Source organism: Perognathus longimembris, chromosome 7, assembly GCF_023159225.1.
Source record: "Perognathus longimembris pacificus isolate PPM17 chromosome 7, ASM2315922v1, whole genome shotgun sequence".
Taxonomy (NCBI): Eukaryota; Metazoa; Chordata; class Mammalia; order Rodentia; family Heteromyidae; genus Perognathus; species Perognathus longimembris.
This window is the reverse complement of record NC_063167.1, coordinates 15,689,241-15,701,246: the sequence shown is the minus strand read 5'-3', so window position 1 is coordinate 15,701,246 and position 12,006 is coordinate 15,689,241. Positions and strand designations below refer to the sequence as shown.

Here is a 12,006-nt window from a genome sequence, read left to right as displayed (position 1 = left end):
GCCCTAGTACTGATACAAAACAAAATCAAACCCAAGTTCAAAAAAATTGTTTTAGAATGGGAAAAGGGAGGAAGATTAAAAAAAAGAATGAGTTTGATATATACATATATATATATATATAGAGAGAGAGAGAGAGAGAGAGAGAGACCTGTCACAATGAGCCCCCCAACCTTTGTAACAACTAAAGTCTGCTAATTAGAAAATCATGAAGAAATAAATTCAGGGCTGGGCATGTGGCTCAAATGGTGGAGCACTTGCTTAGTATGCGAGAGGCCCTGGATTCAATTCCCAGTACTACTAAATATATAAATAAATAATGATAAAGTAAAACACAAAAGCAAATTCAGCATAGAGCAGGTATTCTAGAAATGGAAGGCAATTCAAACCATCTTCTGAAGTATTTTTTGTGTATTGATCCTGGAGGTACTGCATACTGCATTACCAGGTGGAGTGGGTAAAGCAAGCTCCTATTCCATCTCCCTGCTCCAAAAATCCAGTTATTATATCGTCCTGCTGTGAGAGAGGATAAATCAATGGTTCAACTGATAAGAACTGACTACACTGGATCTTAGCTAAAAGGCTGAGAACCCATGTCTGCCAAGTGTTTTTACTCAGATAATAGACTGCCTTCCAGTTTGCGGGCTACTTTCCTGGTGTCTTTGCTTCAATTCCCTGCCCCCTCTCTGTTCTAAGTGAAGATCTCCTGTGCTACTTTTGGTACCCACTTGGGTAGTGAGGGTTTAAGTCATTCTTTTATTATCAAGCTTCTTTTTTTTTTTTTTTTGGCCAGTCCTGGGGCTTGGACTCAGGGCCTGAGCACTGTCCCTGGCTTCTTTTTTGCTCAAGGCTAGCACTCTGCCACTGAGCCACAGCACCACTTCTGGCCGTTTTCTATATATTTAATGCTGGGGGATCGAACCCAGGGCTTCATGTATACGAGGCAAGCACTCTTGCCACTAGGCCATATCCCCAGCCCCTATTACCAAGCTTCTGATGTGAAGGGACGCTCCGGGCTCACGCTCCCGTCGATCTGGACTAGAGCTGTGCACCGTCCTGCCTGGCAGGTTTAAGTGATGTGTACGTTTTTTTATTTCGTGTCGCTGGGGTTTGAACGCGGGGCCGCGCGGCCTGTGCGCCGAGCATTGCTGCGTCCGCACCTGTTGAGAGTCGGTGCCGGCACGCAGTTCCCAGTAACCGCAGGCGAGGAGACACCTCCCGCCTCCAGCACATTGCGGGAGACAAAGAACCTGCAGGCCCTTTGGTTTCATCTTTCAACAGGCCTGTGGGTTGGCGGGGCGTGGGGTGCGTGGCCGAGGCGGGGCGCGGGTCCGAGGTGAGGTGCGTGGCCGAGGCGAAGCGCGGGGCCGCGGGGCCGAGGTGGGGCTCGGGGCCGAGGCGGGGCTCAGGGACGCGGGGCGCGGGGCCGAGGCGGGGCGCGGGGCACGGGGCCGAGGCGAAGCGCGGGGACGCGGGGCCGAGGCGGGGCGCGGGGCAGAGGCGGGGTGCGTGGCCGAGGCGAGGCGAGGTGCGGGGACGCGGGGCCGAGGCGGGGCGCGGAGCCCAGGCAGGGCTGGGTGGGGGGTGGTGTCTCAGGGTCAAGGCGGGGCGCGGGGACGCGGGGCGCGGGGGGCCCAGGCAGGGCTGGGGGCGGGGCGGTGTCGCAGGGCCGAGGCGGGGCGCGGGGCGGAGGCGGGGCGCGGCCGGCGGGGGGCGCGGCGGAGGCGGCCTTGGCTCGGGCTCCGGTTCTGGCCCAGCCCCGGGGAGCGCGTTGCGCCCTCCCCGCTTCCGCTGGGGCGGGGCCGCAGCCCGGCCGCCCCTTTATCTGAAGCCGGGACGCGCCGCGGCCGGGTCGCACGCAGCTCAGCCCCGCGGGAGGTGAGGCTGGCTGGGGCCGAGGGCTCCGCAAGTGCGGGGTCGGGGGACGAGGCAGACCTGGGGGCCTGCGGGGCTGAGTGGGGTAGAGAGAGGAAATGGGGGCGCCCCGGGTTTGGAGGGGGGAGGAGGTGGATGGAGGGACGCCGAACAGGCTGTCTGTCTGTCTGTCTGCACGGATGGAGAGGGCCGGGAGGGAGCCCTCCTGGGGAGACCGGGGGAGAGGGGCAAAAACTGGGCCCGGAGCACCTGTGAGGCGGTGTCGCAGGTAGGCAGGGAGCCGGCTGAGAAGGCAGGGTTCTGGGGACCACAGCGAGGAAGTTGGGGTGTCAGCGCAGGGCGCACTCCCTCCCTGGAGGCGGAATCTAGGAAGTTCCGGGCAAGAAGGGGTGGGGGTGGTCAGCGTTGGGGAGCAGTGGGAAGGACACTGCCGGGGACCAAGAGGGGCTCCCGCGCCCCCAGGTGAGGCCGTCTCCCCTGGGCGGCCCCTGGAGACCGAGGTGAGGGGGGGCGGATTTCAGGTCCAGGTCGGAGTATTTTCTGGGTTCTCAGAGCCTGGCTGCACCCCCCCCCCCCCTCAACGTGGGACCCTGAACAGGAGCTGTGCGCCCCCGGCCCCTGGAGAGAGGCCGCGCCTCCCTCCCCGAGAGCCGCCCCGTCCAGCCTCTGCTTGCTGTACAGAGCAGTGCAGGGACGGGGGGGGGGTCCCCCTTTCCCGCGCCCCGTGCTGGGGGACCCGCAGCCAGCTTGCCCCCCTCGCCCACCCGCGTCTCCTCTTGGGCGATTGCTCAGAGCCCGGGTGAGCTCTGAGCTCCAGGGAAAACACTCAGTTCATTCCGATCGCATTTCTAGGTACAAAGAGAGACCCACAGTGCAGTTACCCACAAACAAAAACGGCTTCTGTGCCGTCTTGGACGACACCGAGGGGCTTTTGCTTAGGGGCCGAGTTGAGGATTGGTTTGCGGTGAGGGTGGTGACTGCGTTGCCGGGAGACCCGGGGGCCTGCTGGGACTTGTCCAAGCGTCCAAGCGCGGGTCCGCTTCTGGGTGCCTGGAGCGCATTGCCTTGCCTGGAGGGTGGGAGTACGGGGGTGAAGGGGAGTCTGACAGCCCAGCAGTGCCAGCTTGCCTCGGGCCGGTGTGACGGAGGGGCCTCTAGGCCTGGGAGAGTTGTGGGGCAAGTTCTCAAAGACAGGAATCCGCTGGAAGGAAACCGCCTCCTGCACAACTGGCCTCGGCCGGACCCTCAGGAAGGTTTACCTTGACCGGGCCAGCAGTGTCATTGGTCTGTTTACTTATCTCTTTGAGATGAGATCTAGCTATGTTGCCCAGACCTATCTGGAACTCCTGGGCCCAAGTGATAAGCCTCGCTTTGTCTCCTGAGTAGCAGCATCTTGGAGCCACATACACACACACACACACATATGCTTTTATTTACCTATTTTTGTAGTATTGGGGTTTGAAATTGGGGCCTTGCACTTGTTCTGCTGGGGCTCTACCACTTGAGCCACCACACCTCCAGCCCTCTTTTGTTAGGGTGTTTTTTGGGGGGGTTGGGGGAGGGCGTTCTTTGGCTTGAACTCTGGGCCTGGGCACTGTGAGCTCCTCAGCTCAAGGATAGTGCTCTGCCATGGTCTGAGCCACAGTGCCACTTCCTGTGTTCTGGTGGTTAATTGGAGATAAGTCTCATGGACTGTGCGAGCTGGCTTTGAACCGCCATCCTCAGATCTCAGCCTCCTGAGTAGCTAAAGATTATGGGCGTGAGCCACCAATGCCCTGCTCTTGTTAGGTTTCTTTTTTTGTTTTGGCTTGTTGAGGTGTTTTTGTGTGTGTGTGTGTGTGTGTGTGTGTGTGTGTGTGTGTGTGTGTGTTTGTTTTTTTTTTTTGCCAGTCGTGGGGCTCGCACTCAGGGCCTGGGCACTGTCTCTGAGCTTTTATTGTTCTCAAGGCTAGCACTCTACCACTTGAGCCACAGTACTACTTCTGGCTTTTTCTGTTTATGTAGTACTGAGGAATAGAACCCAGGGCTTTATGAATGCTAGACAAGGACTCTACCACTGAGCCACATGCCTAGCCCCTTGTTAGTTATTTTTAAGACAAGGTCTTGGGAAATTTTCTACCCAGGGTTGGCCTCAAATTACATCATCAGCCCCTAAATAACTAGAATCCTTGTTACTTAGGCTTCCAGGTGTGAGCCATCTGTGTCTGGCCTATTGGTATTTAAATCTTATTTATTTTTGAGACAGGCAGTGACTTTCTATGTCACTGACCAGGAACTACAAAGTTTTTATCTTCCTATCTGAATTTCCTGTGTACTAGAATTATTTATTTTTTTAACTGGTATATGAAACATAAATGTTATCCATATTAGTGGGGTAGCACAGAGTGTTTTTGCTGTATTTATACATTGTACAGTAGATCATAGCCTTATTTTTATCTGAGGTTAGACTTTGTTCTCCCACAAGATAAAATGGTCTTAAAGAGAATGTGCTGACTAATCAGAGCCCAGAAAAGCAACAAAGAATATTCTGTATGCCAGAAAGAAGCCACAAGTCTAACCAATTGATGCTGATAATAGTGTGATTTAGCTAGCTGTAAACTTTAAAAGGGCAGACTAATGACACCCCGATCTGTCACCTTTAGGGATTAATTTGCTGGGCTGTTAGCTCTCTAGGACAGTTTTAAACTGCTCTATGGAGACACTAGCATCCAGCACATAGTAGGTCTGAAGTCAATACCGTTGGAATGGCCCAGAGCTTCCAGGCCCCTGCGAAGTTATTGGTGAATTCACTTTCTCCCTTAAGGGTTATTTTATCTTTGTTTTGTGCTGGTACTGGGGCTTGAACTCAAAGGCTCTCACTTTCCCTTAGCTTTTTTACCTAAGACAGATACTCTACCACTTGAGCCACAGCTCCACTTCTGGCTTCTTTGCTGGCTAATTGGAGATAAGAATCTCTTTGATTTATCTGCCACAACTGGCTTCAAACCTTGATGCTCAGATCTCAGTCTTCTGAGCAGGTGGGCTTACAGGTGTGAACCACTGGCATTGAGCTTCTCGCTTGACTTAGTAAATACAGCCAAGGGGGGAAGGATCACTTAGGGCTTGAGAGGCTGAGCTGGGGGGAAAACCCACAGAGCTCACCCGGAACATCTGAGATCTTGTTTTACCCTCACAAGAGACCAGGAGATAGCTGGTCTTGTCCTCTGATGGTAACCAAGGGAACCAGCTCAGAGAGGTTATGGAACCTTTTCCAAGTCACCCAGCAAGTTACAAAATTAAACTTAAGGATCCAGGAGGAGGATTATTACTTCTTCTGAAAGAGGTCTTCCAGGGGCAAGTGGCAGATGCCCACTTTTTGGGCAGCGGGCTTTTCCAGTTCTCCAGGCTGGTACCAGGTGCTTCCCTCCTGTCTCTTATCTTCTAGGCCAATAGACATTGTGTGGGTGAGCCCCTGGGCAGGGAGCCTCTCAGCTGTAGCAGTCTGTTAGGTAATATGGCTAGCTCCTGACATACAGCAAGACAGCGTGAGATCTGTGGACGGAGTGATGACGGCTCTCCCTCTCTGAAGCCCATTGCCCTGCACTCCACAGCCGGGCCTTCTGTTTGGCTGCAAGAACTATGAGAACCTTTGGCTAGGTGTGTCAAGTGGAGGTGAGGAGGAGGCAGGAGTGGCAAGCCTGGAAGGGGGAGATGAGGAGGTCACTTTCAGTTTTGAAAGAGAAAATGGACCTGGGCACACTGGTGGCTCACGCCTGTAATCCTAGCTACTCAGGAGGCTGAGATCTGAGGCTTGCAGTTCAAAGCCAGGCCAGGAAGGAAAGTCCGCAAGACTCTTATCTCCAATTAACCACCAGAAAACTAGAAGTGGAGCTGTGGCTCAAAATAAGAGCTCAGGCATAGTGCTCAAGCCCTGAGTTCAAGCCCCATGCACCAACTAAAACAACAGAGAAGGAAATGTGAATGAATAGGGTTGGGGGTGGGGCTGGGGAGGAATTCCTATAGCCAGGCTCTGGGACAGGAATGGGGACCCCTACTCCTGGGGAGGTCATGTTCCACCTCTCTTGGGCCTGAGAGAAAGTACCAGTTCTCAGGATTCTGAATCCAGAGGCATTACCCCAAAAGGTCTTTACTGAGAGCAATTTAATTATTAAATAAGGTCAGCATCCTCAGAAGTCCAAATTCCAGCCCATTTTCCTGGTCTCTACATAATCCCTAGGGATAAAAGTTTGCAGTGACATAAACTGTGACACTAGCTATCAAAGGACCACCATTTTGTTTGTTTGCTTTTGTGGTCCTGGAGATCAAATCCAGGGCCTCACTAAGAAAGTGGCTTCTCTCCATTTTCCCCTGACTTCCTTCTCTTTTTATTAGGAGACAGGAATCAGCCAAATTTGCCTGATACCCAGATCCCAGCCAGCTTTGCCTTTGCCTTGCTGTGTGTCCTCCGGTAAGTCATAGCTTGCAGCCGGTCCTGGATGGCACCACACCTGCAGACATGCGCAGTGAGCTGCTGCTTGCAGCTGAGGTCAGGTTAGGAGGGGACCCAGGTTGGCCTGGATTGTACATGTGTGGGAGTTGTGCAGGGAGGGGGACAGGAGTGGGAGGTTGTCTTTAGCCCCACCCTCTAGTGACATCACACAAGACACCTCCAGACCCTGGAAAACCCCACCCCTTCTTACCATCTGGTGACTTTTCCCAGTCCCCACCCCACCAGACTCCAGAGAAGCACCCCCTGGGTACCTAGGCCTGGGGCCTGGCAATGTGGTGAGCAGACTGCTCAAAAGGCCCACCCCCCAAGGCCCTGCTCCTCCTCTCCTTTCCCCTGGATTCAGGGGAGGAAAGTAAATTCTGAAAATCAAAGCATTTACGTGGGTCTAGGACCTCCGCCTGAGGTCTAAAGGAGACAGGGCAATGGGATTGCTGTCTCGGTAGGGTGTCTCTGGGTTCCAGCTTTGGGCCTACAATGTGGAGGGCACAGGCCTTGAGTGGGTGCCCTTCCCCTCCTGAGGAGGTGGCCGTGAGCTGGGGGTTCCCTGGCAACAGGCAATGGATGGAGACTGCATTGCTAGAAGCATAAGAAGACAGTTTGCCACAGAGGACCTGGCTGTCCGATTGACACGCGTGTCCCAGAGTAGCTAGGATGACAGGTGTGCGTGAGCCACCAGCATCCGGGCCCTGCCGGTAGAGGAAGTAGAAGAGCCGTGTGCTCCTAAGGTAGTGAGTGGCATGGAGTCTGCTGCCTCGCTGCTGCCCCATGAGCAGCAGGTGCCAGGACTCCAGACTCCTGAGGCAGGGGGAACTTAGGGATGGGAGCCGGGTGCGCAGCAGGCTCCTTGCATATGGCCTACTTGGTGGCTCTGGGGAGATGGCAGTGTCGCTGGCGTGAATACGCCTCCTGCGCCCCCAGTGGCTGGAGCAAAGGTGGCCGCAGCGGGTATCTGATGGGTGATGGGCGGAGCAGCAGGGGGCCTGGTGTGAGGAGCTTGCTGGAGGGAACGTGTCTGGCAAAGGGGCAGGGGGAGGAGTTTGTCCGGCAGGGTTTTCCATAGGCTTTGGAGTGAATGAATGATGGTAAGTCTGAATTAGGCACCAGGTCGCAGCACAGTCCAGAGAATGAATGATGCCTGTAGACGTTAATAATAAGCACACCGCCTGAGGGTAAAGTATGCCGCTCCACTCCTTGCCTAGGTAGGTGGGTAGGGTACTTAACCCCTGGTGCCTCCGTTTCCTTATCTGGAAAATGGGAATAACGAGCCGATGTGCCTCAGGGGACTGACTGGAAGCTTCCATGGATTAGTTCCATGTAAAGGGCTTAGCACAGTGCCTGGCATGTGACACATGCTGCGCAAGCCTTAGCTGTCCCCGGGTCACCCCTGCCAGGTCACCGCGAGTTCCCCGGGGCAAGGGTCGAATCCTTCCCCGAGGTGCCTTCTTCCACGTTGCACGGGGAGAGGCCAGGCAGGCTCCTTGACTCAATGGACAGATGAATGGAGTGGAAGGGCAAATCGCAGCACCCATTATTGATCAGGGGAGCGGGGAGTCAGGGGGGTCCCCCAGAGGAGGCCACTCATCCTGGCTTGGGAGGATTTCAAGGCATGGAGGAAGTCTGTTCAGGGTGTCATTGGGGCCAAGTGGAAAGGGCCGGGAGGGCCGGGAGGGCCCGGATGAGGGGTTAGTGAGCTTTGGTCTGTTTGGGGTTAGTGGCCACTGGGCAGTGGGAGGAGAGCCCAGGAGGAACTAGGAACACTGGGAATGGGGTTGAGGGTAAGGGTTGTTTTGTAGGATTTTGTGTGTGTGTGTGTGTGCGCACATGCGCGCTACTAGTGGGGTTTGAACTCAGGTAGATTTTTTTGGCTCAAGGCCATACCTCCACTTCCAGAATTAGCTTGTAGGCTGGGAGAATATTTCTCAGGGAAGAAAAAGTGGCTTTTTGAGCTAAGCCTTGAAGGAAGGGTGGGATGTGTTATGAGAATGCTTGTTCTTTCATTCAGCGAACACTGAGTTTGGCTAAACACCAGAGGACCACAAAATAACAAGATAAACTAACCCTCAGTGTGGTCACACTGATAGCTGTAATGGCCGTTAGGGTGTTCCGGTCATCAGAGTCTGATGGTAGATATTTAAGTATAGAGATGGGGCAGGCAGACAAGGAAAGCATTATAGAAATGGGTTCAGAGGCATGAATAGGAGTTTTCTAGGTAGGCAACGTGAGGAAAATATCTTAAGTAGAGGAAACAGCTTGTATAAAGCAACAGACATATGAAGCAGTGGTAGCAGGGAGAATTGGGTGAGGCTGTGGCTGGATTTGAAATGCACTGTGGTTGAGCAGTAGGACTGGGGCAGGCAGAGCCAGAAGAGTGCTTAGCAGTGGGGATGGCATGTCTGCTAGTAAAGTCACAGTTGCTCCCAGGGGCTGAGAGGGCCCATCCCCATCTCGTGGGTTCAACATGACAGGCCTGCATCTTAGCAGGAGCTGTCGTGGGGCCTAGGCTGGGAAGGCAGGGAGTCTGTTCGGGTTACTGAGACACCTCAGACAGCAGCAAGGTCTTTTCTTGTTATTCTTGTTTTGCTTTTCTTTCTTTCTTCTTTTCCTGTCGGTTGTGGGGCTTGAACTCAGGGCGTGGGTGCTGTCCCTTTGCTTTTCTGCTCAGAGATAGTTCTCTACCACTTTGAGCCACAGCTCCACTGGTTAACTGGAGCTCAGAGTCTCACAGACTTTACTCCTTGGGCTGGCTTCAAACGGTGATCCTCAGATCTTAGCCTCCTGAGATCACGCTTCCTTCCTTGAACCTGGGGACTGGGGTGTTGGGAGGAGGGAGACCTGGGCTGGAGAGGGGTGAGGTCGGGGTGGGTACACCGGGCTCTCCAGACGCAGTTCCGGTCTCTCTTCCAGCTCCCTCCCCGAGCCCCAGCCATGGCCATGGCCGTAGCCCAGCGGTTCAGCCACCTGCTGTCCAGCCTGTGGCAGGTGGGCCGGGGGCCGGTGCAGCCCGAGCCCGTGTTCACGGTGGACCGCGCCGAGGTGCCGCCGCTCTTCTGGAAGCCCTACATCTACGCGGGCTACCGGCCTGTGCACCGGACCTGGCGCTTCTACTTCCGCACGCTCTTCCAGCCGCACAACGAGGCGGTGAACGTGTGGACGCACCTGCTGGCCGCCCTGGCGCTGCTGCTGCGCCTGGCCATGCTGGCGGGCTCGACCGACTTGCGCCAGGACCCGCACGCCCTCCCGCTCTTCATCATCGTCCTGGCCTCCTTCACCTACCTCTCCTTCAGCGCCCTGGCGCACCTCCTGCAGGCCAAATCCGAGTTCTGGCACTACAGCTTCTTCTTCCTGGACTACGTGGGCGTGGCCGTGTACCAGTTTGGCAGCGCCCTGGCACACTTCTACTATGCCATCGAGCCCACCTGGCATGCCCACGTGCAGGCCATCTTCCTGCCCACCGCCGCCTTCCTCGCCTGGCTCTCCTGCGCCGGCTCCTGCTACAACAAGTACATCCAGAAGCCCGGCCTGCTGGGCCGCGTGTGTCAGGAGGTGCCCTCCGCGCTGGCCTACGCGCTGGACATCAGCCCCGTGGTGCACCGCATCCTGGTGTCCCCGCATCCTGACGCCGACGACCCGGCTCTCCTCTACCACAAGTGCCAGGTGGTCTTCTTCCTCCTGGCCGCGGCTTTCTTCTCCACCGTCATGCCCGAGCGCTGGTTCCCGGGCAGCTGCCACATGTTTGGGCAGGGCCACCAGGTGTTTCACGTCTTCCTGGTGCTGTGCACACTGGCTCAACTGGAGGCCGTGACCCTGGACTACGAGGCCCGGCGGCCCATCTATGAGCCTCTGCACGCTCGCTGGCCCCACAACTTCTCCCGACTCTTCCTGCTCACTGTGGCTGGCAGTGTGCTCACCGCCCTCCTTCTCAGCCAGCTGGTGCGCCGCAAGCTCCATCGGAAGACCAAATGAAGGGTGGGTGGCAGCTAGGAGGGAGGGTAACACTGGGATGGGGAGGGAGAAAGGCAAGAGGGGTGGGATGGGCAGGGGACCCTCCTGGCTTGGCTCCAGGTGGGAGCAAGGCTGGGTCGAGTTGCTTGTGTCTGACCACGGGGACTCGCTGCACACACCTCGGTTGGTAAGGTCCTGCTTGCCCTTCCTTGGACCTGAGGGTTGGCCAGGACCGGTTGGGCCTGCCCACATTGCCTCACACCGCAGGGGCCGGTCAGCCTGGGTCAGGACGCTGGTGGGGGGCTTCCAGGTTGTCTGGGTGGGAGGTGAAATGTAGGCTGCGATCAGATTGGAGCTGAGAGGCCAGGCAGCCTCAGCAGCCACCGCCACCACGATTCAGGAGAGGAGTGGGGGTAGGGTCAAAGCTGTGCTCGGATCTCAGCCTGCATCGCTGTCCCCCACCCCCTACGTGAGGGAATCCCATCCTGTGTCCCCATCCTCCCGGTCACCACCCAGTGCTCCCCAAATCTCCTAGCTCTGGTCTCCAGATCCTACACAGCGGGGCCAGCTTCTGTCCCCCTGGCCGCGTTCCTGATTGCACCGGCCATCACTCTGTTTCCTGGGCTCCTGTATCGGACAAGAGCTCTGCCAGGATGACCCATCCAAGGAGGCGACGTGGAGAGAGTGCTCCGTGCTCAGTGCTCCCCGGGGCACTTGGGGCCTTCAGTCAGGAAGGGGGAATCGGCGGGTGCAGACAGAACAGAAGGTCATTCCAGGCAGAGAGGGAATCTTGGGTAAAAGCCTAGAGTTGCGGGAGTTCTTCTGTGGTGCTGGAGCTGAGGGTAGGCTGAACTGTGGTAAGTCCCGGATGTAATAAAGTGTGATAAAAGCTGCCTCTTTGCCTTTTGTCTCCCCCTCTCCCTTTCTGGTACTAGGGTTTGAACTCAGGGCATCACACTTGCTTGGCTTATTTAACTGGTACTCTACCCACTCAAAACAAAACAAACTTGAACCACACTTCTAGCCCAGCAAGTTTTTCTGTTGGTTATTTTGGAGATAAGAATCTCACGGACTTTTCTGCCAGGATGGCCTCAATCCTGGATCCTCCAGAACTCAGCCTCTCAAATGTGTGTGTATGTATATCTATGCATATATGCAGGTGCATGTAAATATACACATATATAACATGTCTAGGGAGCTGATGGCCGTTTTATCACTCAGGTCTTAAAGAGTTAATGTGTTAATATATATACATATATATAATCCTACCTTACAATTTCATAAAGATGTTTCTAGTTTTTCAATCAAGGATTTGACTTTTTAAGGTGCTGGAATTTGAACTCAGTGCTTTGTGCATGGATAAAGCACTCTACCACTGTGCTCCATTCCTCCATCCAGCCATCAGGAGGATTTTATGTCTTATAATACTGCTTTTCCATAGTACACAGGACATAAATGTACAATAAAGGAAAGTGAAAATAGGGTAAGAAAAAAAAAGGTTTGTGGGTGTGGCTCAGCTGAAGAGCTCAAGGATGCACTTGGCTTCCTTTCTGTTTCCAGCACTAACAAGACAAAAGAAAAAAAAAATCTAGCTCTGATGATTGCAGTTCAAAGCCAGTCCAGGCAGAAAAGTCTGGGAGACACTCATCACCAATTAATCATCAAAAGGCTGGAAGCAGAACAGTGGCCCAAGTAGTAGAGTG

General features: G+C 55.0%; 1 protein-coding gene and 1 non-coding gene across 2 annotated transcripts; one reads left to right on the top strand and one right to left on the bottom strand.

Annotated features, from left to right (window-relative positions):
* Window positions 1-404: 404 nt before the first annotated feature.
* On the bottom strand, window positions 405-592 carry LOC125355844. Its single transcript, XR_007211768.1, has one exon. It is a non-coding gene; the product is annotated as a U2 spliceosomal RNA (small nuclear RNA).
* A 1,149-nt stretch (window positions 593-1,741) lies between these two features.
* Window positions 1,742-10,368, top strand: Paqr7 (progestin and adipoQ receptor family member 7). Its single transcript, XM_048350557.1, has 3 exons — window positions 1,742-1,875; window positions 6,244-6,319; window positions 9,266-10,368. The coding sequence occupies exon 3, from the start codon at window positions 9,287-9,289 to the stop codon at window positions 10,322-10,324; it is 1,038 nt and encodes a 345-aa protein (XP_048206514.1). The 5' UTR covers window positions 1,742-1,875; window positions 6,244-6,319; window positions 9,266-9,286; the 3' UTR covers window positions 10,325-10,368.
* The last annotated feature ends 1,638 nt before the right edge of the window (window positions 10,369-12,006 follow it).